Genomic DNA, 24,065 nt, shown 5'->3' on the forward strand with positions numbered 1-24,065 from the left:
ATTGTGAGACTTTTAGTAACTATATCACCTTCCTAGTCAACTTGTAGGCAACTTCCTAGACATTTAAAAAACAGAGATAACGTCAGAATAGGGCAGACAAAAATATTAATTGACCTTTGACTAGAATTAGTTTTTCCCTTCCCCAGGCTAACACACATCATAGATAAAAAATGTTGACAGGCTACATAGAGGACACTGATTCCCACCATGAAACAGTTTTCTCACAACTCAGAACAAATAACCAATTCATTTCCGGAATGTCACTTGTGATGGACAGGCAAGAGGAATTCACACTGCAGCAAACGAACATGGGCCTCATGAGAAAATTGACTTCATAACTATTACAAAGAGTCACCTACAGTGAAAGTAATTCCTTAACGTGATTGTTGCAATAATTAATTATGAAATGACATTAAAGTGTTAATGGCGGTTCTAACAAAATCTAGGAACTCCCTGAAGATTTCCCAATGAATGCCAAAAAAGCCATCATTCCACAAACACACAAAACTTCATAGCGGCTAAGGCCATCCTGGTTAAAACAAAATGTAGAAAACAGAAAACAGGTAGTCAGCAAGCTATAACATACAACTCAAAATCATCTGGTAATAAGTTAGAAAGAGAGAAACCTGTGAACTCCCAGTGGCCAACAGAATTAGATGTAAGGCAGCACTTTAGAATTAACTGAGGATCAAGAAAACCTAGTCTATGTACAGGTGATACTCCTGTTAACATGCTGAAGTATAAGACGGAAAAAGGAGTATATCCGTATTTGGATCAAACTAGGAGACATCTACGTCCTACTGAGCTTCTGGCAGAACAGAAAGATCCTATAATAACAGAACACATAAAAGACCATACAGTCACATTAAACATTTTCAGATTACTGCCTCAGAAAATTTTTGCTGAGAGCCCACACCAAACTGATTTCATATTTCCAATCAAGGGACAATGCAATCTTTTTTCCATAAAGTTTATTAAAAACCCTTCAAAGGAGATAGCAAGGACTAAAGAAAACAAACATCTGGACTCCTTGGAGATAAAGCTACAAAATAAGCTCTAAAGATGGCAGTGTGTAAGGCACTGCAGGTATAATCAAGGATGGCTTCAGCTGTTTGCCTGCAGAGATCAGGAGCGCTTGTGGACGGCTGCATCCCAGGGCTTTGTGATTGTCTGTTGTGATTTTGACCTTCCTATGAAACACCATGGATTTGGTGCAGTTGCTGTAGGGCAGATAATCCCCTCAAGATCCAGCTGCTGTGTTTTGCTGCCAGGTGGCTGGTCATGGAAGCATCAGATTTTAGGCAAGAACGTTGTAATTTTCTGCTTTTCACCAGCCGGGAGCACAGCTCAGCTGAAAGCCACAGGTGAAGGGGAAGGGCACGTCTCCCCCAAACAGCTCCCTGCAGGTACTGCTCTGTGGTGCATTCATTTCTCTTGTTAAAAGTGGATCATGCCCTGACAGACAATGAGTGCTCAGGTTAAACCTTGGCCTTATCAGGAGCGTGACAGAGCATAAACTGACAAATAATAAAAACCTGTACACAGCTTTAATGAATGAAGGTAAGTAGTGGCTTTTGGAGACTGCTATCAGTCACACATCATACATTTTATGGACACAAAGTTGAGTTTCACCAAGGACACTCCTGTTCCCTGTGCTCGCCATGCTGAGGCTGGCCTACCGTTGACTTAGTGAACAGTACGTTGATGCGATCTGGTGACCTGTGATACATATGAGGCCATTGTAGTAACACAACCTGTGGCCTTAAGCTTTAGAGGGGAACTGCAGTTAAACCGATGAGTTTGCTGAAATCTGTACTTCAGAAAAATTTATTTCACTGAGAGAAAAAGCATGTTTCACTTTAAAGCAGATTAAATGTTTTCAGGCATTTTTTGATACGATAAATACTTGCTCTTGGCCTGACTTTGTCACAACATCAAACAATTTTATGGAATCATAGAACTTCTGCAGAAGAAAAGACTACAGAGCACTATGAATGGGAGGAAGACACATTTGCAAGATTTTTTTTTTGTTAATCTAACAATAACTAATGCTTGGTGCATCTTTAAGTGTTACAAATATACTCCATATCTGTGCACAATTTTATTTACAAATGAGTAAAATGCATGAGCTTCTTTAGAAAAAAATGAAAGTCCAGCAGAGAATTTGAGCTCATGAAGACAGTTGAATGAAGCTGCTGGTACAAGGTTCAATTGATCTAGCCCAACTGATTCTTGCCAAAAATAGTCAAAGTCTAAAATTAGAGTAAATTATCAAACCCGTTCTTTAAAAAAACAGGAACAAAGTAACACACTGCTGTCCTCTAACATTTTATACGAGGAACCACAACAGAAATACCACTGCAGAAGTATTAAAGTGGAGGTTCTTAGAGGAGAGAGCTGGTGCTAAGCCATGTTTCTGTCTTGGAAGGTAAGGAGTCATTTAAAACACTTGCTTTAAGATGAATGCACAGCAAAAGCAAACAGGAACAACCAAACTGATAATTTTAAAAGAATTATTCCATGAAACCTCTATGTGTTTTTTGCAATGTACAAATCAAAACACAAAATCTATGTTTAATAAGATTTATGGGTTAATCTCACAATACTGCCATGAATATCTTTGCTTTTGTGCCTGTGCACATTGCTGTCTATTTTGTAGATAATGTCATAGTTCTGTATGCTTCATGTCTGTATTGTAATACCTGCATGACTACAAACAGCCTCTCTGTCAGTGACAAAGCACGGATAATGAATCTGCATGTTTTCACTTCCTAGAGCCTGTGTGTTTTTAACTTACGTGTAAATCTTCTTCTGCATGTTACTATACATATTTATTCTTATATAAAGGTATATTTTACAAGACAGTTACATACGAACAGTAAGCATTCCGAAGAGTAGGATTTGAAGAATAAGCACTAAAAGGTCCGTAACAGTCTTTTTTACTTGCCCTTCCCATGTGGCAGGGCTGTTCTTCATAAACAATAAATGAGAAGTAATACCAGAATGAGATAATTTGGGCTACAGTTACTTGGGGTAAAGGAGAGAGAAGATATACAGCTAAAATGCTAGAAATCATGGTGCTGGTTGATTTAAAGCATTAGCTAATTTTAGTTAAATTTACAAAGCAATTTTGGCTGAAAAATAGTTTTCACTCAGCTCATAAAGCAAAGTAGAAGGTGTCGCAGTTTCCCACAGTCACTCAAGATAAGTGTCCTAGGCACCAGAATTAACATATTTAGTGCAATTATTTTTTGTCAGCTGCCAAACTAAAACCACAGAATTATTCTGCAGTCCTAACTAAACCAAAATGTAACAAAAATTCATAGCATGGACTACTGTTCATAATAACAAAAAGAGCAAGAATACAGAATTGCTAACAAATAAACATTTACGATGTCTATTAGCTGATAATAAAAAGAGGGGTCAAATTCTAGAAGTTTGCTTGCTTAAGGCAAAGATCAGCAATGTAAATATTGTGTGCTAGCTATCACACATAATTGCTGTAATGTTGATGGATACATTTTTAGCAGCAGTGCCTAGCAGTACACCACTGTTTTTGCAGGTGCACGTTGCTGTTGTATTGTTTTGATACGCTAACCCTGCATTAATGTTGAACGTTATGATAACTTTTCTTGGAGGGGAAAAAAAAGAGATAAAAATAGAATAATAGTGTAAAACCTTATTTCTTTGGCTAGGAGAACTACCTAGGACAGCCAGAGCAAGGGCAGCGTCTGAGCCGCTCATCCCCTTGCTGCTCCCCAGTGCAGGGAGCAGTGGCTGCGGGAGGCACACCCAGTGCCCACTGCCCAGCCAGACTAGGCTGGGGGGAACCAGCACAGGGAGCAACTCCTCCCCCTTCTTACCACCCCACGGCAGCTGCAGCTCTGCCATACAACCCTGGCCATACATCCGCCCCACAGTCACCTACTTTATCCCGCTGACCTAAGGGCAGAAGATATATGCCAGCCTCTCCAAAGAATTTGAGCATTTGCTCTACATTTAAGCCAAGTGATGTTTAGAACAAATCTGACAGATATCAAAGATATTTTATAGTTGTTTCATAAGAAAAAAAAAAAATCAGTAGCTGGAGAGCACAGCAAGACTTAACTTGGAAAAGCCTCTACTGTGAGCTCAACCGCTGTACACATGGGGAGGGCTCCAGTGGCCAGTCCCCAGACACAGGCTGACCAGCCCTCTGGCTGGGGGTACAGAGAGAGATAAGGATATTTGGGATCAAAGGAAGAACTGGACGTACTGGGAAGAGGCGGTAGGGGATAAGAGAGGGGAGATGGGCTTACTGCAGTGGCATAGGCCCTCTGCAGAAAATTAATCTTCATGAGTATGACTGCTAATGAAACAACCTGAAAATTAAGTTTTCAAGATCAGGGAACGACCTGACCCTTGGAGAGCGTGCCATGAGTATTCACTTTCCCACATCTTCTTACCCAATTGACATTTAGTGCTTCACGAGGAGCTGAGAAGCTTTAAAAGGACGGCTTGACAGCAACTCACCTTTCCCAAATCCAGTGCAGACCAGACTAGAGTATCGACTATTGCATTTACTCAGATGAAAGGTTTGCTAAAGCAGGAACCAAAGTAGGTCGCATAGAAGCTGTGAGTGATAGATGAACTATTACCCAACAAGAGGATAATGAAATTAGGCGCATGGTAAAAACCAAGCAATCCAGACAATGGAGAGCAATGGCGGTATGTTTATCAAGCGAGGAGTAAACACTTCTATGATAGGGGTAGAAGGTGGACATCCAGGCCATGTGCAACATACTAGGCTGGTGTTTTGGCCACTGCATAAATGGGGCAGTGAGAAGCCAGGTGAGCTTCTCATGAGCCATGATGACACCGCTTCATGAGTATCTTGTCCAGTCACATGTACTTTATCTGCTTGTTGGAATAAGCAAGTTAGGAACATATTTTATAGACAACAAATCTGCCTAAGCCTTTGCTACTAAACGAGGCCTGCAATGGTTCTTCATGACACAATAGTAGACATGCTGCCACCTAGGTCTTTAGGACAACCAACCGCCGGCAGTCAGGGCATTTTCTTAGACAGGAAACGGATCCGGATTCATGTTTCTGCAGACAAAAATGAACTGTACATCACTGTCTTGTACATCTGAGTAAGTGCATCCTGCTGAGCAATCTAGATAAAATGAAGATCTTCCAGTTGTGTTTTGAAAGAAAAACCCGAAAGCAGCCTGTAACTTCAGGAAAGGACTCAAGGTAGTAAACACCATTTAGGGATAAAAAATTCTGCAACCTAGAATTAAATCCTTACATTCCTAAAAAAGGAAAAGCTCCAGTTATACCACCAGTAGTGTTTCTCATTTGCTGGTTTAGGCACCTTCCCATTCATCATGTTGGTTTCTGTGGATATTACTTTTAGACTTATCAGTAACACCATGCAATGCATAGGGAGTACATATGCACAGTTCAGGGCTATGGTTCTCAACGGGTGGCCTGGCCCTCGGTAATTTTATAGACTTAGTCATTAACTGCTTTAAGCTTCCGTATCTGTCGAATGGCAGTAAGTTGAAGCTTCTTAACTCCTATCAAAGATGTTATACGCATAAATACATACTAAGCAGTAAGGCTGTAACTCCCACATCATGGTGACAAGGTCAATTAAACCTGCTCAGAATCTGAGCGCAGGCTTGTGACTTATTTAGCAACTAGAGCTCACTAGAAAATCCACAAAGACAGCTGAAGAAATCAAAATCATTGATTCAATGAACTCCATTTTTTTTTTTTTGCGATCATATCTTTTGCCTTAGACAGCCTTTACCAAACTTCAGAGTGCTCTGTAACCCTACTTTGTCAGTTCCTAGGGAGCCTAAGCTTTCCAGCTCCATGGCTCTGGAGCTTCTCCTTTCTCCTGCTGCTAACTAGCCAGGGCACGGAACGGACCACTTGCCCTGATCACAAACATTCCTGACAATTTCCAGACCCCTGCCAGGGCACAGGGAGCCACTGCTGCAAGAGCGCTCAGTGGGACACAGCACCTGAACACACATTTCTCCTCTGTGAAAAACGGCGCCATACCCAGCACAACCCATCTCCTCGGGTTTATGCTTGTGAAGGGCTTTCCAAGTGCTGAAGAAATGGAAATGGCTGCTAATGCTGCATTTTGAAGACAGCTGCGTAAGCACAGAAGGCTCACACCGCTCCAGACACACAGGCACCCAAGCGCGCCTGCTGAGACCCGGGCTGCCAGCCCAGCAGCAGCACGAAACGAAGCTGTTTCCCCTCCTAAGGTGGCAGCTCCAAGCAAGGCTGCCCCCCCCACCTGCAGCTGACCCCTCTCGGGCCTGCACCCAGCAGCACGGCGGAACCCACACGGCAGCCCCCCTCTCGGGGGTGCGCTCCTCTGCCGGGCAGGCTTCTTCTGTGAGCCCAGCAGAAGTGTGCTGCCGGCCGCGGATGGCGCTCCCGGGCCCAGCCGCCCCGCCCGCTGCGCGCACCGCTCTCTGAGGGCCTGGACACACAGCAGCCGCATGCGCATGCGCCGCAGCCCCATAAGCGGAACCTCAGCGGCTTGCGGCCTAAAACCAGCTATCACCTACGGGGCGCCCTTATTGGCCAGCGAACCTGCCCCCGGCGCCTCCAGCCAATGGCCAGCGGGCGTGCACGAGAAGGCGCGGAGATTGGTCCGACTCTTTCCCCGCCGAGGGCGGAACTGCTCGGGCGGGCGGGCGGGCGGCCTTAGAAGGTGCGGGGAGCATCCCCGCTTCCTGGGGAAGGGTCGCAACGCGCCTGCGCGTGAGGGCGGGCAGGCCGTGGGTTGGTATGGGGCGGGGCGTGACGTGACGGGCGCGTGCGGGCACAGGGAGCCGCCCTAGGGGGCCACCGGCTGCTGTCCCGCCGCGTCCCGCCGCAGCAGCGCGCGCAGTGAGTTGCCCTGGGGGCACTGGTGGGCCTGTCACTCCTCCCGGTATCAGGAGGGCGGCCGGCATCACGGTCAGGGTTCCGCCGGGCCGGGCCGGGCTGGGGCTGGGGCTGGGGCTGGGGCTGGGGCATGGGACGGGACGGGACGGGACCCGAACCGACCCGACCCCCTGGCGGCGCGGCGTGGGCGGGCGGGCTCGCTGTCCCCAGTCCCCTCCGGGCGAGAGCTGTGACCCCGTGCTGCCCCGGCCGCCCCCCGCCCGCCTGACGGTGCCGGTTTCTGCCCCGCCCAGACCATGTCCAAGTCGCTGAAGAAGATCGTGGAGGAGAGCAGGGAGAAGAACCAGCCCGAGGTGGACATGTGCGACCGCGGCATCTCCAACATGCTGGACGTGCCCGGCCTCTGTAGGTACCGGCGGCGGGCGGGGAGAGCGCGGAAACTTCCTTATTTGTCCCGGGGCCGCCGCCGGCCCTGGGCGCGGCGAGGGTGGGGGGGTGCGGGCCGCCCCGCTCCCGGCGGTTGAGGCTGCCCCAGCCTCTTCTGTGCCGGGTTGTCCTGAAGCTGCCGGTATCAGGGGGCTTGGGGAGAGATCGGGGGGCTGCACTCTGCTTCCCGCTCCCGGCAGCACCGTCAGGAGCCGTGAGTGCGTTCCGGGGAGGCCCTGCTCCCCTGCACCGGAGAGACTGGCACGGGCGGCTGGGACCTGTCGCTCCCGTCGCATCTGCCCGTGCACCGTCCACAACCCCAAGTGCTCCCTGTCTGTCACTGCTGTCATTCTGGCACTTGAGTGATGGGGAAACTCTCACTCCTGTCCGTCCTTGCCTCTCCTTGCTGCCAAAACAAAACCACTGGCGAAGTACCATCTCCGCTGGTTTCTGAGCAGGACGGGGGGACAGTAGCCTGGAGGTTGGCATGGCTGGTCTCTGAAGGAGAGTGAGGTAGCGCTGTGTTACAGTACAGCAATGTCATACGTTGGATATTTATTGTATGATTGCATGTGCCTCCAGAATTGTGACAGTATGTTGTTATGGGGGTGTTGCATTTGCATAGTTAAATTTACAGCGAATGCAACATACCGATAGCAGCATCATGTCACACTTCTGGAGAGCTCATAAACAAAGAGCATGGAAAGTAACTCTGCCTTGCTTTGGCTAAGAGTGCATGTGGTGCTGTAGTACAGCTGACATGCAGGGTGTTAAAGTTGTGAGTGGCCGTAGTGTGCCACAGGCTGAAATTTTCCTGAATGTGCGATGTAATGAGAAAAAAGCAAAGTCTGAAATGCACTTGAAATTCTGACTCTATCCTGATCTAGCTCTTTGCTATGTTTGTTAAAGCTGATAGCAAGTGTACGTAATTCTTATGTGATGGAAATGAGTTCAGGGAGACTTATGGCTTACTACCAACTCACCGCTGTCTGTGGAGTTGAGAGGAGACTAAAGTATCTTCAGTAAAGGATGAGGACTTAAGTACGGTTTTGCAGAACTAGGTTCTGTGCTTAAGTCTTCATCCTTTACTGATTCTTTTCCTGCGTCTGAGTTGTGCATGGTATTTCAAGAAGATGGTGTTGTAAAGCCTGTATATATGAATTAATGTTCAATAGAAAGCTCCACTATATTTCTATTGGGTGAACGGTTGTTTGAGACAAAGTAGTGTTTAGCTCGCATTAACCACAGACCCATTTTCAGAACGATACTTGTCTCTTTCAGATAAACTAATGCATTAAGAGTATGGGGTAGCGACAGAGTACTGTTGCTTTTGTTAAGTGGACTTGGTGCCTGTTGTCAACACTAAGACACGTGATTAATTAGCCAGCTTTTGTCTTGCAGACAGGAGAAAAATGGTGATGTGAAAGCATAGCAGTAATGCTGATGTAAAAAAAAACCCTTTTCTTGTACAAAGACTGTTTTGGGTTTGTTGTGCAGGCAGGGTCAGGGACCACAATGTGGGACAGTGTGGTCCAGAGTTGGTCCCTGATGCCAATTTGTTAATTAAGTATCTGAAGCTTGTTTGGCAGGGAGCTCCCTACATGAAGTGTAGTGTGGTACCCTAGTTACAGTGCTCCAGAGAAGTCTGTGTGCAGAGACTCTTGGTGCATGTTCTGTGACTTGCTTTAGTGTGGGGGTTCGGAGCCTCCTCCAGTTTGAGATGGAAGTTAGGGGAGAGGGAGATGATGAATGGTTTCTGTTCAGTTCATTGAAACCTTCCTTTTGCTTTTTCAGTTCATCTGCACTCTGGCAGAGAAGGTATTATAAGTTGAGGTTTATTTGTTTTATTGTTTGTGTTTGGTTGGGTTTTTTTATCATCAAGGCATTTGCCACTTTCTGTGTGGAGAAGAAATAACTTCCTCCAGATATGCCTTTAAAAAAGTAATGAAATAGGTATTACCTCTGAATTTTAGGTAATTATTTGAGAAAACGTTAAACTTGCTTGTTTTCTAACCCTATAATCTGACTTCTAATGGACGATCTTTTTTAGTATAGATTGGATCTTTTGGGTTTCTCTGGCTCTCAGAACTGGCAGGGAAGCTAAATGAGTCTGGCCTTGTGCCTTCCTTTCTAGATGTGTGGGATGTCTTTCCAACGCAGTACAATGTTAAAGCTTGCCTTTTCAGAAACTTTGTGTTTTCTATAATTTCGTGAACGACCGTCATGATTCATGCTCAGTGACTGTTCTTTCACAGCATCTTATGTTTAATGAGGGCCGTTAGTACATGTTCAGAGATAAGCATGAGATTAGGTTGTGATTGGTGGGAACGTTTTGGTGGTGTTTTTCCTATTTTTGGTCATTTGAGGTTTAAGGACTTATTAGGTTGGGGGATACTCCTAAGTCACTGTTCAGTAGCCCCTGGTAAGGATTTTGTCTCATGTAATTAGTTAATGGTTGTGAATGCCCCCTCACTGGCCAGTAACTCTTAAAGTAAGCTGATCCCTATAGTCCTGGTTGTTCTTCAAGAAAAGGGCCAAGCATTGTCCCACTGCATATTTGAGTACTTGCTGCAGAGTGGCTAGTGGACTCATATTTAAGCTTTCCTAACTTAATTCACGTAGAGTTAATGCAGACAGAAGGATTTTGAAACAGTGCACTGTACAGCATCTTCTCAGTGTGCCAATGCTCTTCCTTCAGGTGCAGATCCGTTCTTGTCATGTGTGTTTAAAAAAAAAAAGTAAGTGAGAGATGAAACAGACCAAACTTGCCTTTGTCAAATACCAATGTCTCTTTCCAAATCAAGGTGAAATACTTTTCCTGTCTGGGTGGAGACTGACATTCAGTATGTGAAACTGTCTTGAACTGAAACTGTCTTGAACTGGCTTAGACCTAGAAGCTTGGCAACATCTGCATCTCTTCCAGCTTTTGTGTTTAGTAAAGCGAAAGTGGAGTTATCAGCTTGTTTGTAATGTGGTCAGATTCACAAAGAAAAGTTCAGTAGTCCCTGAGCCAGTGCTTGCTCAGGAGTTTTAGTGTCATTAGAAGTTGAGTTCTATTTTTGGAATATTCCTTGAATCCAGGTGCTTCCATGTTTTCTACTAATGACTTAAAGTACAAACTAGAATTGTACTACAGGACTTCAGACCATGTGAATTTTTGAGGCTTTCAGAAATGTAATATAAGAAGAATCTTTTCAAAGATGTTCTGTAGAAAAGAGACTTCATTTGAGACTAAAAATGTCCCTTGATCTAGGTGTTCTGTGCTTTAGCTCATCATACTATTGCAAAGACCATGTGAAACAGTTTTAAACTCTAAAGACTTTCCCTATTATTCTGACTTTTCATAAAACAAGTGTTATACCATTTGTGAGCACATCTATACTATACTTGTGCATCCATACATGAATAGTTTTAAAACATGTCTTGCCCTGTGGAAGTGGTCTTTTTTTTTTAATTCCATATTGTGAAACAAATAGATCGTATTTGTTTACAAAGCACCCAGATATTGGCAGGTAATGGTAGAGAGCATGAGCAGACATCCTGTAGGGTGAACAATTGGGTTCAGCATGTAGGACATGATGTGCCTTTTCCCTTGTGTGATGGTTAGGGCACTTATTGGTAAGACTTTAAACAGCCATCAACAATTTTGGAATTGTTCTTGGAGGAGGGAACAGCCTGTAATCTCTGATTTATTTATCTTTAAGTGACTGATATAGGGAAGCTATGAATTAAGGAATTATTTTGCCCAAATAACTTGAGACATCTGCTGCTCTATAGTCTTGTTGTCAGGCAAGGAGTATTGGATGAAATCCTATTTACTCTATAAGTGTTAATTTGCTCTCGTTATCATTCCATCTGTAAGCTATTCATATTTTACATAAAGTACATGCTTCTGTGGTAGGAATTAACATGCCTAGAATTTTTTATCAGAAAGTTAGTGTTGATATAATTGTCCGCTCCTAAAATAACCAAAGCACAGAAGATGGAGGAGCAGGCTACTTGTAAGTCATTTTGTACGGTACTGTAATGCTCATCCTGCATGAACTTCCTCCGATAGGAGAGACAATGCCTTATCTTTGTTCAGCAAGGTCTCTGGAGTCTTCCTGGTTTTTGTTGTTGTGGGGTTTTTTGTTTGTTTTTGTTTTATTTTTTAAATTACATCAAGTCTTGTCATATAAATCTTTTATGCAAAATGAACTTGCATGGCAGCAGTATATGAAAAAGCTTGTAGGGCCAAAAGGGAAGAGCTTAAATATTCTTCCTTTGACCCACTCTGTAGGTGGGACTGCAACCATAATGAGAATTAGTAGTTACTCTGCAAGTAAATTGCTCTGGCAAACGGTGTTATCCTGACCCTGAAACTTCTGTGTGGATATTCGATGCATTCTTGAAGTCAAAATAACTTATGGCCTGTGTGCTCGTTACTGTAATGTTAACAAGGCATCTGAGGTCTGTAATCCTCAAGGAGCTGCTTCTTAGTATCTAGTCTGCTTCTTAGTATCTAGTCTGCTCCTCCGGTGGCATCACATAGAGATGTGAGGAATGTGGGAATAATATGCCCTGTGGGCATCGCAGTGCCCTTCGCATCTCAAGGGACTCTGCTGGGGTTGAATCGTCTGACTTGTCGAGTGATCTTCAGTGAGTCCTCCTAGTTACACCTACTTGAGCTGCGTACATCCAAAGCAAAATGGCCCCACCAGGTCCCCTTCAGCCTTCTAGATATTACTTGGAGATGTTAATTAGTTGCTTAAGACTGATATCTTTATCAGAAGAGTTGATAGTTTAGTTGTCAGGCAGAATTGACTTTATGTGTAGGACGAGGAAAATCAGTCAGCTGTTCCCATAGCACCGTTCTTTTCACAGGAGTAGGCAAGTGGCAACATACTGAAAAACTTGGTATTTCCAAGAGCTGGTTGTTTCACAGAGGTCAGTTTAATGTAAGGGAGCAAGTTCCCCTCTGTAAGGAATGACCAAATGCCACTTCATGTCTAGTCTTCCTTTCTTAAAATGCTTGCAAATCTGTATTTGAACTGGTAGTAGCTTTGAACCTTTCAAGATTGAAAATGTTTTTGTCTACATATGGCTAAAATGCTGCTGGAAGTAGTCCAGAGCACAGATGCCTAAACCTGTACTGTTTTCAAAAAGATATTGGAATGTCGCCTTTTTTGTTCCTTTGGGGGATATCAGCCTGCTTTGCAGGTCAAAGATGCCATGGGATTCTTGGTTACACATCAGGATTGACTGAGATAGTGGAGTTTCAGACAAGGTGTCTAGGCTTCAGCCAAATTTGGACAGTAAAGTCTAGATTGAAATGTCTTTGATCTAGGGTTTTTGACCTTGGAATTTTTGACATTGGGACTTTGTTCTATTCTGTATAGACATGTGAGAAGAAACTCTTCTGACAGTAGACTGAAAGAGGACAGCGATGTGAGAAATATGGAGAGGGAGTAGTAAGAAAGTACTTGTAAGCTTATGTTGTTAAAAGCCAGCAGTACGCATGGCTTGGTGGTTTAGTCAGCAGGCTTACCTTTAAAAACTAAATATGCACAGGACTTTTAAAGGTACTTAAATTCAGCAGGAGTTTGGTATTCAGGAGACCTCAGGGAGTCTGCAGCCCCAAAGCTTAATTGCCCTTGAGTAAGCATCCTCACTTCATATGTATAGAAATTATGAAATCATGGCAAGCAAGGTTCACCATATGTGTACACATGGATTAGATCAGGGTCTGTCTCAGTTCTCTATTAGTAAAACACTTCCTTTTTCTTACTCTTGTTTCTTATTTCAGTTTATAAGCAATCCAGAGCAGGTACTTGCATGCTGCTGTCTAGCACTTAGTGCAGTTCAGTGGCTTTATACTTCTGTAGTGTAAATAAGTTGCATGCAAGTGATGTCTCCTCATAAGTTGACTTCTTGCAGGAATGATAAATATTATTTGGTATGCTTTGTCTTTTAAATATTGAATTACAACTTGAGGACGCAAACAGAAAATCCTAGACATTCCTTGTAGCCTATTAGTTGTCACTGTGATTTGTATGCTTTAAATGGGTGTTTCGCCCAGTGGGGCATGGCAGGGTGGGAGCAGGACTACTTCCTTACCACTGGCTTAGAGTTTGGGTTTTTTTATAACCTTGGACGTGTCTAGCCTTAGCGTTAACACATAATCATTAATAGAAGTTGTACCCTCTTCATAGAAGGATGATTAATAGGCAGCTAAGAGTTGAGAGAGGTCCATCACTGGCGGTTTAGATTGGATATCGGGAAAAATTTCTTTACTGAAAGAGTGGTCAGGCACTGGAACAGGCTGCACAGGGAAGTGGTTGAGTCACCTTCCCTGGAGGTGTTCAAAGAATGTGTAGACGTGGCACTTTGGGATGTGATTTAGTAGGCATGGTGGTGTTGCGTCGATGGTTAGACTTGGTGATCTTAGAGGTCTTTTCCAACCTTAGTGATTCTATCAAGTTCATTATGGTCTCCAACAAAGTAAAGAACATATGTGAATTTCAGATTCTGTACTAAAGGTGGCAAAGCTGTGTACAAAACTGGAATGAACTAGTCAAGGCCACAGGAGTGTGGTGACAGCTTCAGTCTTTGTTCTGCTTTAATAAACCAAAGGAAGCATCAGCTTCAAAGGAAAAAAAAAGCAGTAGTGCAAAAGTGCTCTTAGAGCTCACTCTGTGCCTGGCTGCCTGGTTTGATTTTTCCAGTCCCTGCACCTTGCAGTCAGCTGAGGTGTTGCAGACCTTTGCCTGGCAGCAGTGATGCAGGAGTCCCACATGCCAGGCAAAGGTCCCACATGTCTGTTGTGCTGGTGGTGACGTGCTGACTTTTTAGTATGGAGGTGAGGTGGTGTTAGTTGGTCTTGTTCCACCACTTTAGTTCAACTTCTGTGCTTTAAAAACAAATCTTAAAGTGAAATGGGAGCAACTTTGTACAGTATCAAGAAGCAATAATGGATTTATTTATTTTTTTTTTTAAAGCAGAGTAAATTAAATCTTTACTTTCCAATGCTACTGTCATGGGAAGGGAAAAGGAGAAATTCTGAAATGTTCCTGTATGCCAAATCTTCAAGAGCAAAGCTGGAATGCTGTCTCCTGGTTCTGGTGCCAGCAGCCAGAGCCCTAGTCTTTGTAATGCTCCACACTTCAGCCTTAAAGGCAGTCTCCAGCATCCGTAACACGTGGAGCTTCCTGACGTGCAGGTGTTGTGATTTGTAAAGGTACGGTGGTGTAGTTCGTCTTCACCATTGCCAGTGTGAAAGGAACTGACAGTACAAAGCTGGCAGAAGTCTTTGGTACGTGTGTGCTTTGATGTGTACTTTTCCTGCCTTTTTGATCACCTAGAATTTATTTGAACATTGCAGGCTTCCGGAAGATATTACTTGGCTAACTGAACCTTTCCTATATTGGCTTATGAGGGGGAAAAGGGGTGTCTTGGACAGCAGGACATTAAGTGGATGGGCATGCAAGCCGTTTGAAGTGTAATGCAGAAGACAGCCACTACTGTCCTTGTGCAGTGGGAAGAAATGGACTAGGGCAGAGTAGGTAACTCCACTGCCTGGCAGGAGAATGGTTGTTTCTTTTTAAGCACAGCAGAGCAAGGCTAATTTCTTGTTGATGCTGGTGAGTCTAGGCAAAGCCTCAGAGCTCTAGAATGGCTTGTTTCTGAAGTTAAATGCAGGAAAATATGTTTTTTCCTGGCGTTGGTGATGTCGGTTTGGATCTAGCTCTGATCTAGATTAAGTGGTCTTGGACCTGGAGATGTCAGACTAGAGCTCTTCTCATCTCAGGATGCCAACAGATGGGCTTCCCTACTGGTAGCTGTGTTCTTGCTAGTCAGGGCTGGATATCGAGGGCCCATGAGATGTTGACTTTTTGCTGATTGTCACAGCTATTCAAATATCTAAACCAAGAGAAATAAATGCAAAAGGAGTGCATTCGTTCACAAGCTTGTGACTATCTCCAGCCCCTTCTCATTTTTTTTTTGTTGTTCAGTAAGTTGCATTCCTATATTTAGCTATATGTAAGTAATCAATGGTGTTAAGTGGTTGGTTATGGTTCAGGTGCCGATGTGCCTGTTCTGTTTCAAAACTTAGAGCCCTTTGTGGAGGCTGCTGCACTTGTCTGCCCCTTAGTGCTGGTTTTTGTACCGTACTCTTACAGGCTCTCTATGGGCTTCTTCCTCTCTCCTCCTGTTCTGCTTTGTGAGGTGGTGCAGTACTTGGAGAGCTCATATCATAAGAAATATAGGGTGGGTGCATTGTTTCTTCCTTTCTCCTCCCTGCCTTTCCTTCCTCCACAACCTGCAATTGTGCAGGGAACCGTGGCAGTGCCTTTTTTTTTTTTTTTTCACCCTGAACTTTCTGATCCGTTTCTGCCTTTGAGAGACTGCTTTCATGCTGCTAACAGGTTATGTTTGCCTGTGGTAAGTCATGAGTTTTCAAAGGTTACATGAAACAGATTACTATATGAGTATGTAAAAACTCTCTAAGCTGTTTTCTCAAACTTGCAGTATAGTAGGTACTGATTAGCATGGCTAATTTTCACTCATGCTCACCAGGGTATCTTAGTTCCCTAGGGCAGTACTGCGGGCTGTCTCTGGGCTGATGTTAGTGGTTTGTCGCTTGAGGAAACCTCTGAGGGATGAGCGATGTAGCACCACAGCTGTCCTTCGGGCAGGCAAAGTTCCCAGCTGCCTAAGAGGGGCAGCCAAGTAATTTCTAGAGCTGTTTGGAAGAGGCTGCACTGGAATTAAGGAAAAGGTGTAGGGGAGAAAAATGTCTCAGTTTTTCTAGTTCAGTAAAATACAACAAACCTTTTACAGGGAGGGGGAGGAAGTCTGAGAAATACTTCAAGGTGCAAGTTTCTCCTCTGCCTATTTAGCATATTTTTCTGATGAGATACTGTGGTCAATTGTGGGCTATGGAGCTTCTGGGGAAACCGATGCCGGTGTGGAAGGTAGAAGCAGGAAAGAAGAAAAGTAAAAGATGGGGGAGTGCTAGTCTCTGTAGCTGCCCCGTGCCCTGCACTCGTTTGTTCAAAAAGGTGGAATCTGAGTGGCTTTGATCAATCAGATCTTTCCATTAATTTGAGGAAATATTGCTTGTTGTCACCCGGCCATTTGCCACACAACGATGATGTTAATCTGCTACTGCGCTTCATGGGTGCAAGGTAGTAAATGCAGCTATTGGTACCTATGTGACTTGATGATAGTGAATTAACAACATGTGGTAACATAATTCCTCTGTGGCACATGTTCCTGTTGGGATAAATGTTGGATTAACTATCAGATTTTCCTTTGGAAGGATTCAAAGGGTGGAAATGAGAAGTTCTGTATACCCAGAACCAAACCTTTGCTGGGAGGCACCAGTACTTACTGCTGAAGTAGTGTTTAATGCAGTGAAGGGGCAGAGGAGTGGCTGGCTATGTCCTGAAGTCTTGAGCTTGTCTGGTTTATTGTGACAGTGCACATAAATCTGAAGTTACTGGAGTGGAGAGAATAACTTGCCTCTATTTTTTAGCTGAAATAGATACAAGCTTTCAGTTGCCATGTCCATAAACTAACTTCTTTCTCTCTTCCTTTGCAGTTACGTTATCTCATATCACACAGCTGGTTCTGAGTCACAACAAGCTTACAAGTAAGTCTATTACTGTGTTCAGACTTCATTACAGGCAGTTAAGCAATACTGGAAAACTTGACACTGCTAGTTTTATTTTTATTTTTTTTTCCGCCTTCTTTTTTTCATAGAGTGCAATGTCACTGTTAGGAGTGCTTCTTGGTGAAACACTTTCTTAAAAATAAAGAGATTGATTATATGACTTAGCAGCCGTGTTCAACATGCCTTTCCAACTTCAATATAAATGTGCCACATACTGGAAGATCTGTAATTCTCACTCTTGTTATGAGTTCAACCAAAAATCCATTCCCTACCATGGCTCTGAAGTCCTTATGTTTAAGTGAGGACTTTTGAATTTTTTAGGCTGTATCAGAAATGGTGCAGTTTGCATTTTAGTAGATGGATAATTAATTTGACTGAAGCAAGTGAAAATAAATTACAACTCAACTGCATTATATCTATAGTAAAGCATGTGTGAGCAAGGCCAACTGAATGTGAGCTTCAGACATGAAAGTCAAGCAGTCTACTTTGGTAAAAAAAAATTTTGAGTGTAAGTGCTCTCTTGCTTGTACTGCACACGCCACTTTCAGTTATTACCTTGTAGATCCTACTTCCTGTAGTAAAGAAGCCCTTAAGTGAATGTGTTGGTGAATAGCATGTCATGAGAGCAACATAAACATGAGACTTAAATTAGTGGAGGCAGATATCAAACTGACTTTTGCTAGGCAAAAAAAAAATATTTTTTTTTCCTAAGAGAATGCTTCAGGCTTACCATCAGTGCCAACATTCCTGCTTCTTGCCTGTTGAAATACAAGCCATGAGTTTCGTCTGATCCGTATTACTGTACATCTTCTAAAGAGGAAAAAAAAATTTGATTTTGTTGATATTCTGCTTGTTCTTGTCTACTCTCTGCATGTGCCAGTGGATTTCTATCTCAACCAGTCCTGCCCTTTTTGGAACTGAATTTTTTTAAGAGTGCGTGAAATGGAGACGGGAATGGAAACACTAAACAGGGTGTGTGTTGAGGAGATGACTGCGTGGGTGCTTTGGCATGTACCAGGCTATACCAAAGGAAAGCTTTATGAATTGAGTTTAAAAGAAGCCAAACACAAACAAACAAAAAAACAAACCTACCCACAATAAGCAAAACAATAAAGCTCAGCCTATTGAACTCTAAACTACTTGCTGCAAGAACTGTAAGGTAGTATGTGTTATTTAAAATGTACGTATGAATGTGAAAATGTCGCTTAAGGCTTTGAGCATTTGCAAAGGATTAAGCACGAGGAAAAATGAAAATGTTCTTAGATTCCAGCACATAGACACTTCTTCTCTGGATGCAGTTTGCTGGGTACTAATGTGTAGCTTAAAGGGTTTGTAGTGGTAGGAAATAGATAAAGTTATGGCACTATTTGAATGGTTGTGAGAAGTATGTATAGTGTCCTTTAGACTGGCATCTTGCTGTTTGTTTTTGTCCCTACTGTAGTTTTCAAAATCTCAATTTATTTATAAATATGACCAGCAATTTCCAACCATCTAACATGTATGATGACTGATGGGTAAATTTGTGGGCAAGTTCAGGAAGGGAAAATCGTAAGCATTGCTATTAAATACACAACTCTACCCCTGGTTTAGAAGATCATAAAGTAGCAAATAGCTGGAATCTTGAAAGAATGTTTTGGGAAAGCATTATGGTAAACTTGGTTTGAGCATATTGCTGTCTGGCATCTTTTAGCAGCCACTGATGGAGCTGGGCTACAAGGCCACCCAGCTGATGGCTTTTGTGTTTCCTCATGTCACTGCAAGGAGATGCCTGTCTCTGAACTTGAGCTGCTTAAAAGCTAGGGAGTTAATTGTATCCAGCCACTTCAGCTTTCTCTGCAGCTTTTGGAGGGCTGTGGACACCTCGAGGTAGCAGTTCATTCTGCACACCTCTTTGTGGTCAGATGGCTCATCCAAAGTTAAGTACCTAGTGCTGCCAGACAGAACTTCTCTCTGGTGCTGATTATTTGCTCTGATGAAAAGAATTGTAAGCACTACTTTTGGTAAACTTGACTGTTCTTTCTCTGGGATTTGTAAAAATCCTACAACTTTTGAAAGCTAACAGACTTCCAAGGACTTAATCATCTCTTTCACATGATACCTTACAAGTCTTAAACGTGGCTAAAGGGCGTGTTCAGCTGAACACACAACTGGCTGGGCAGGTAGCAGAGATGTACCTTGCTCAGAGGAAGGGGAGACAGGCTGAAACTCCTGCAAGGAGACTTGAATCGTGGTAAACTCAGTTGTCTGAGAACTGAGACTGGGGAGGGTAACATACTTCAGCATGAGCACTGGAATGAAAAGTTAAGTAACTAACCTGTGTCTTGGCTATAAGTCTTAGCTGTAGATCTGTCTAGGGGAGGAAATATGGTAATAAGAGGTTTCCAAGAAGGATATTTAACTATGCAAGAAAAAAACAGACTATCCAAAGTGGCCCTTAGATCAGCAGCCTGCAAGTATATCTGTTCTCTCAGCCAAGGGATTCTGTCAGCCTTTCTAATTGTTATGTTTGGATTTCTTTCGTGGGAAGGTAAAATCAGTTCTCCTGAGAAGTAACTCATCAAGTCTGAAACTCACTATTCTTTCACAAATTGATGTGGACATTTAAATAGACAGCACACATTTTTAAAAGGCTAAATTTCAAGTTCATATTCTCGTATTTGACACTGTTGACCTAATCTTTTAAGATATGTAATTAATTGTCGTAGCAGATTCTTCTTAAAATGACTAGGAAGCTGGTGGCAGTGACACTTGACATGTTACACTAAGGTCATATTAGCATCTTCTGCTAGTTTTCTGCCATTTAAATGAGTGTTCTGGTTGCTATTTTTTCTGCTGTTTAGAGTAAATATGTCTATCTGGAAGAATAAATACATGTGAAAAGTGGATATTCATATTTTTATGTAACCATACTTTATATTTTTGCCATCAAATTCTATTAAAATCAAGTACAGTTTCATTAACAAGTATGAGGACCGCACTATTAAATCCATCATACTGCTTAGAATATCTTTATGGCAAGTTTTCTGTTAATATTTCTAGTGTGCCATTCATACTGCTGGTGTTTGTGCATTTACATGTCTATAAATCATTCATTATCAGAAGTACTCAAATCCACATTGATTTTTTCTGGAAAATGAGGCTGGATTTTTTTTCAGCTGTCTGGTGCTGTGCTAATGGAGGAGTCTTGAACTTGCTGCTTCTGTTCCAGGTAACTTCTGAAGCGGTTGAGTTTTGCTATTTGATGAGAATTTTTTTTGCTTCAAATTCAGAGGCAAAACTCTAGGGGAGACTAAGTAGCTGCGATTCTACAGTCGTCTTGTGCCAGTTGCTGTGTAAGTGACAAACTTGGGATGATGCCAGTTTGGGATCTGCTGTGACAATCCAGTTGAAAGCTGAGGAAGAAAGTGGAGTTGGTTTTGGTTTTTTAATTTTTTTTTTTGTTGTTTTTCTTAACTTCATGCACATATATGGGACAGTGTCTCCATTTATTACACTGGGAGGTTTTTTGTTCTATTGTTGAGTGATTTAAAGCTATGCTTATGCTGTTAGCCTGGATAGATTGTCTGCTCTGAACCAGGTGTTAGAACCCATTGGCTAACATCACAATAAATGGAATAAAAGTCCTGACAAATGTTCCTCAACTCTGTTGAAATCAGGGACTGATTGATAGATATTTGCCCTTCAGTGTGTGGTGGATTAATTTGGGTAGCTGTTACTAAGTTCTCTTTGTTCCATGCCATGTAATGGGAGCTGAGAGACATAGAGGTGGCATCCACTTCCTGCTCAGTGGGATTGCTAGTAGGATGTGAATAGTGGTAGGGAATTAGGGTAGCTGTGCAGGAAGGGTATGGAGGGGGTTAGAGCCACAGGCCATACTTCTCTAGAAACCATGCTTGATCATCTTGGTCAATCGCAAATACTGTTTCCTTATCTTCTGTGCAACAGTAGTAATTTTAATGGGTATCCATTCTACTGTTTTGTGCACTTCTGCTTAGGACTGCTTCATCTAAGCTCAGGTGAAACTTAAATTCTCTCGAAGTCCACAGCTACCTTGGCCACTTGTTCTTTCTGACAGCCTGTGTGTGGGATGAAAGTGAACTTAGGGTGTTGGTGTAGACCTGCATGTTTTGCAGGGCCAGCCAGCACGCTTCCTCTTAGGTTGCAGCTCCATAGTTGATGCTGGGGTGGCTGTGCCAGTCTTGTGTTACGCTGTGTTTGCTTTCCAGCAGTTTGGACTGTCATCAGGCTTCAAAGTTCTGTGTTAAGGAATCTGTTGTAGCAATTCTTGAAATAGAGCTTTGTCTTACTTTGTTCAAACCTCTTCAGCTAGAGTTCATGGTTTCATAACAGTTGCTGGGCACAGTTGCTGGGCACAGTTGTTGGGAATTGCAGAATACTGGGATGTCTGGGGAGCCCGGGTCCAGGAGAGGAAAGGCATATTGCCAAGCCTGGCAGTCTTTTCTACTCTGGTACTTGCCCCGTGTGATTTCATACAGAATGGTCTGGAGCTCTGGGAGAGAGTGTAAAATAGATGAGTGAGTATGAGGGGTTTTTTCCCTCCTGGGAATAAAGTTTGTGTATCACATTGTCTTGAGGGCTTAGCTTTTTTTGGTTGCACTAGAACAACAAATGACTGTCTTTGACTGGAAAAAAGTACCTTTGCAGGCTCAAACTGAAGTCAGCAGGGCAGATTAGGCTTCACCTCTTGGTCCCTTTATGCCACTAGATTTGCAAGTGAGCAATGACTGGAGTAGAATTAGCAACAGAGAAATGTCCTTTTTTAAAAGGAAACATCTACGACTGAGCATATATATTGTGGCTTATGCTTTACCTGACTTCTTTTTCCTTACGGAGCCGCTTTTGTGAACTGTTTTACCATGAAATACAAAGTGGTACTGAAACTTCTAGACTTCAGATAGCTAGGCAAACTCAAGGTGTTCTCCAGCTACTTAAAGTGTATACAAAATTTCACATCCTAGTATAGTCACACTTAATATCCTTACTTGGTATGCTGATGAAATTTAACAATTAATCCCTGTGCTGCCTCATGAATAGGGAGTGTGCCTGAAGAGCTTTCAGGAGCTCAGGTTAGCCATAGTCCAACCCAGGAGTGCCCAGAGCGGCAGACGTGACTGGAAAGCAGGCTGGGATGTTAAAGGTTATTTTAGCGTGGACAGCAAGTACGAGTGCTTGTCATCAGTACAGACGCAACTGTTATGCTGCCAACTTGACATGTTTTATTTTCGCTTATTTTGGGGATATGCTGTAAGTTTAGGGTTTTTTTTTTTTTGATGGCTTGTAACTACTGTAACAGTTATTTGACTGACCTACCTGAGGTGATGAACTGATGTTGTAATCATTTGGAGAACCTATTCAGAGATTGTAGCTTTTTTTGTCGTTATCTGGTCGTACCCGGAGGCCATGAGTGTTTCTGCTGTCAGTGGAATACTGGTGTTGTACGATTTGTCCGTTAGAGGTCACTGTTTAAATAGCTTTAGCAGTTTCTTTCCTGGGAAGAAGCTTGCTCCTGGTAGCAATTCAGCCTGTTTCCTAGGTAGTGGTGAACAGCAGCTTAGTTTTGCTGTTCTCCTCAGTCTCCTTAACCTCAAGTGACCTTTGCTTGCCAGCTTCACTGTATTCTTGTGCTGCCTTTAGATGTCCTCAAAAGTTGTCTGCTATTCATAGCTCACTCCTGACTATTCTTCTGTCATGCTCATGTCTATGTGCTCTCATGCTCTGATTCCTTGCCCAATAGAGTCAAATATCTGAATGATGAGAGATCAGGAACAACTATTTTGCTTCTGAAACCTCTCCTATGTTACCTAATGTCACATTCTCTGTCCTCCTCTCCCTTTTCTCTGAGCTGCTGTCCCTTACTGTCCTCTGCTCTTTCTTAACCTCTGCTTCTTCCTTCATCATCATATGTAATCCTTTCCTCACCTTTTGTTTTTGTGAGGTGATCCATTAGCTTTTTGCTACTGGTTCCTGTTTTGACACCTGAACTTTGTTTCTGAGTTAACTTTCTGATCCTGTCAGAGTAGCTTTCTGTCATTCACCCTTTATCATTCTTGTGCATTTTGCCTTCTTTCAGCAGAGCAGTTATCCAGTTCAAACTTTTCTCCTTTTTTTTTTTTGCTGCTCACACAGCTTACTGCTGCTTTGCTCTACCATCTCCTTCCAAATTGTTTTGCTTTCTGTGTGTGACCAGCACAGAAGGTTGTCCCTTCATCACTGTTAACCCTCTTGAGGGTGTCCCTGATCTTATTTAATATACTGCTAAGTTCCCTGGATGCCATCCTTTCATTAGGCCGTCTTCTTTATAAGTCACCTTTCTGGCTGTAGTATATGCCTAGATGTACTGGAGGTAGTCCAAAGCCGGTAGGCGACACTGCATCTGTCTGTCCTGAATTCCTTCCCTGTCTGGCTGCTTTCTCTTCTCCAGGCTGCTGAAATGTGTTAGGGTGTCTCCCACTGGTATTGTCTGACACTTTGCATTTTGCCTGGTATCCAGTTAGTTATATAGCAAACTTGCTGACTTCTGGAGGGAACTAGATGCCTGTATACTCTCTTTACTCTTTGTTGTGTCTTGTGTTCTCCTCTACTTTGCTTCTGCCTCTTCTTCCTTCTGGTAAGTCATTCCACCCTGTGGTATGGACACAACATACCCTAAAATGGTACAAGTAACCTACCTGCATAGTGCAACGAGGGTTGTGTCCAAAGCACAAGACTTCTGCCTGACACAGTGGCCTCTCAGCTGTGCTTGGGAATGGTGCTTTAAATTAACTGTAAGCCTCTCGTTTTTGTTATGTATTTGGACTTGTGTATACGTCCTATTTCTGGTGCAGGGATCTCTGAAGGGAAATATCTTTACGAATGCGGTGCACTGGGGGCATGAGAAGGAGGGAAAAGGAGACCCCTACACATATGCCTTACTAAATTTGTGACATCCAAGTTCTGTGCAAATGTTTAAATTAAATACCTTGTTGACTTTTTTCTTTTCTCCCTAAAAAAAAAAAAAATACCCAAACTTCTTGTTCTGAGAAAGTACAGATAGTAGAGCATTTTAGCTTTAAATAATACACAT

General features: G+C 43.0%; 1 protein-coding gene across 3 annotated transcripts in view; it reads left to right on the forward strand.

Annotated features, from left to right (window-relative positions):
• Nucleotides 1-2,341: 2,341 nt before the first annotated feature.
• Nucleotides 2,342-24,065, forward strand: part of RSU1 (Ras suppressor protein 1) — a 108,733-nt gene continuing 87,009 nt past the window's right edge. Inside the window, exons 1-3 of one of the 3 annotated variants that reach the window (XM_086741549.1) lie at nt 2,342-2,428; nt 7,194-7,305; nt 16,910-16,960. In XM_086741549.1, the coding sequence (XP_086597675.1) occupies nt 2,411-2,428; nt 7,194-7,305; nt 16,910-16,960 (181 nt within the window). In that variant the 5' untranslated portion in view covers nt 2,342-2,410. Of the gene's footprint in view, nt 2,429-6,807; nt 6,973-7,193; nt 7,306-16,909; nt 16,961-24,065 lie in introns of those variants that run through there. The other 2 variants (XM_086741551.1, XM_086741552.1) reach the window with 2 other exon arrangements.

Source organism: Chlamydotis macqueenii, chromosome 2 (genome assembly GCF_036417535.1).
Source record: "Chlamydotis macqueenii isolate bChlMac1 chromosome 2, bChlMac1.mat, whole genome shotgun sequence".
In the NCBI taxonomy this organism is placed as follows: domain Eukaryota; kingdom Metazoa; phylum Chordata; class Aves; order Otidiformes; family Otididae; genus Chlamydotis; species Chlamydotis macqueenii.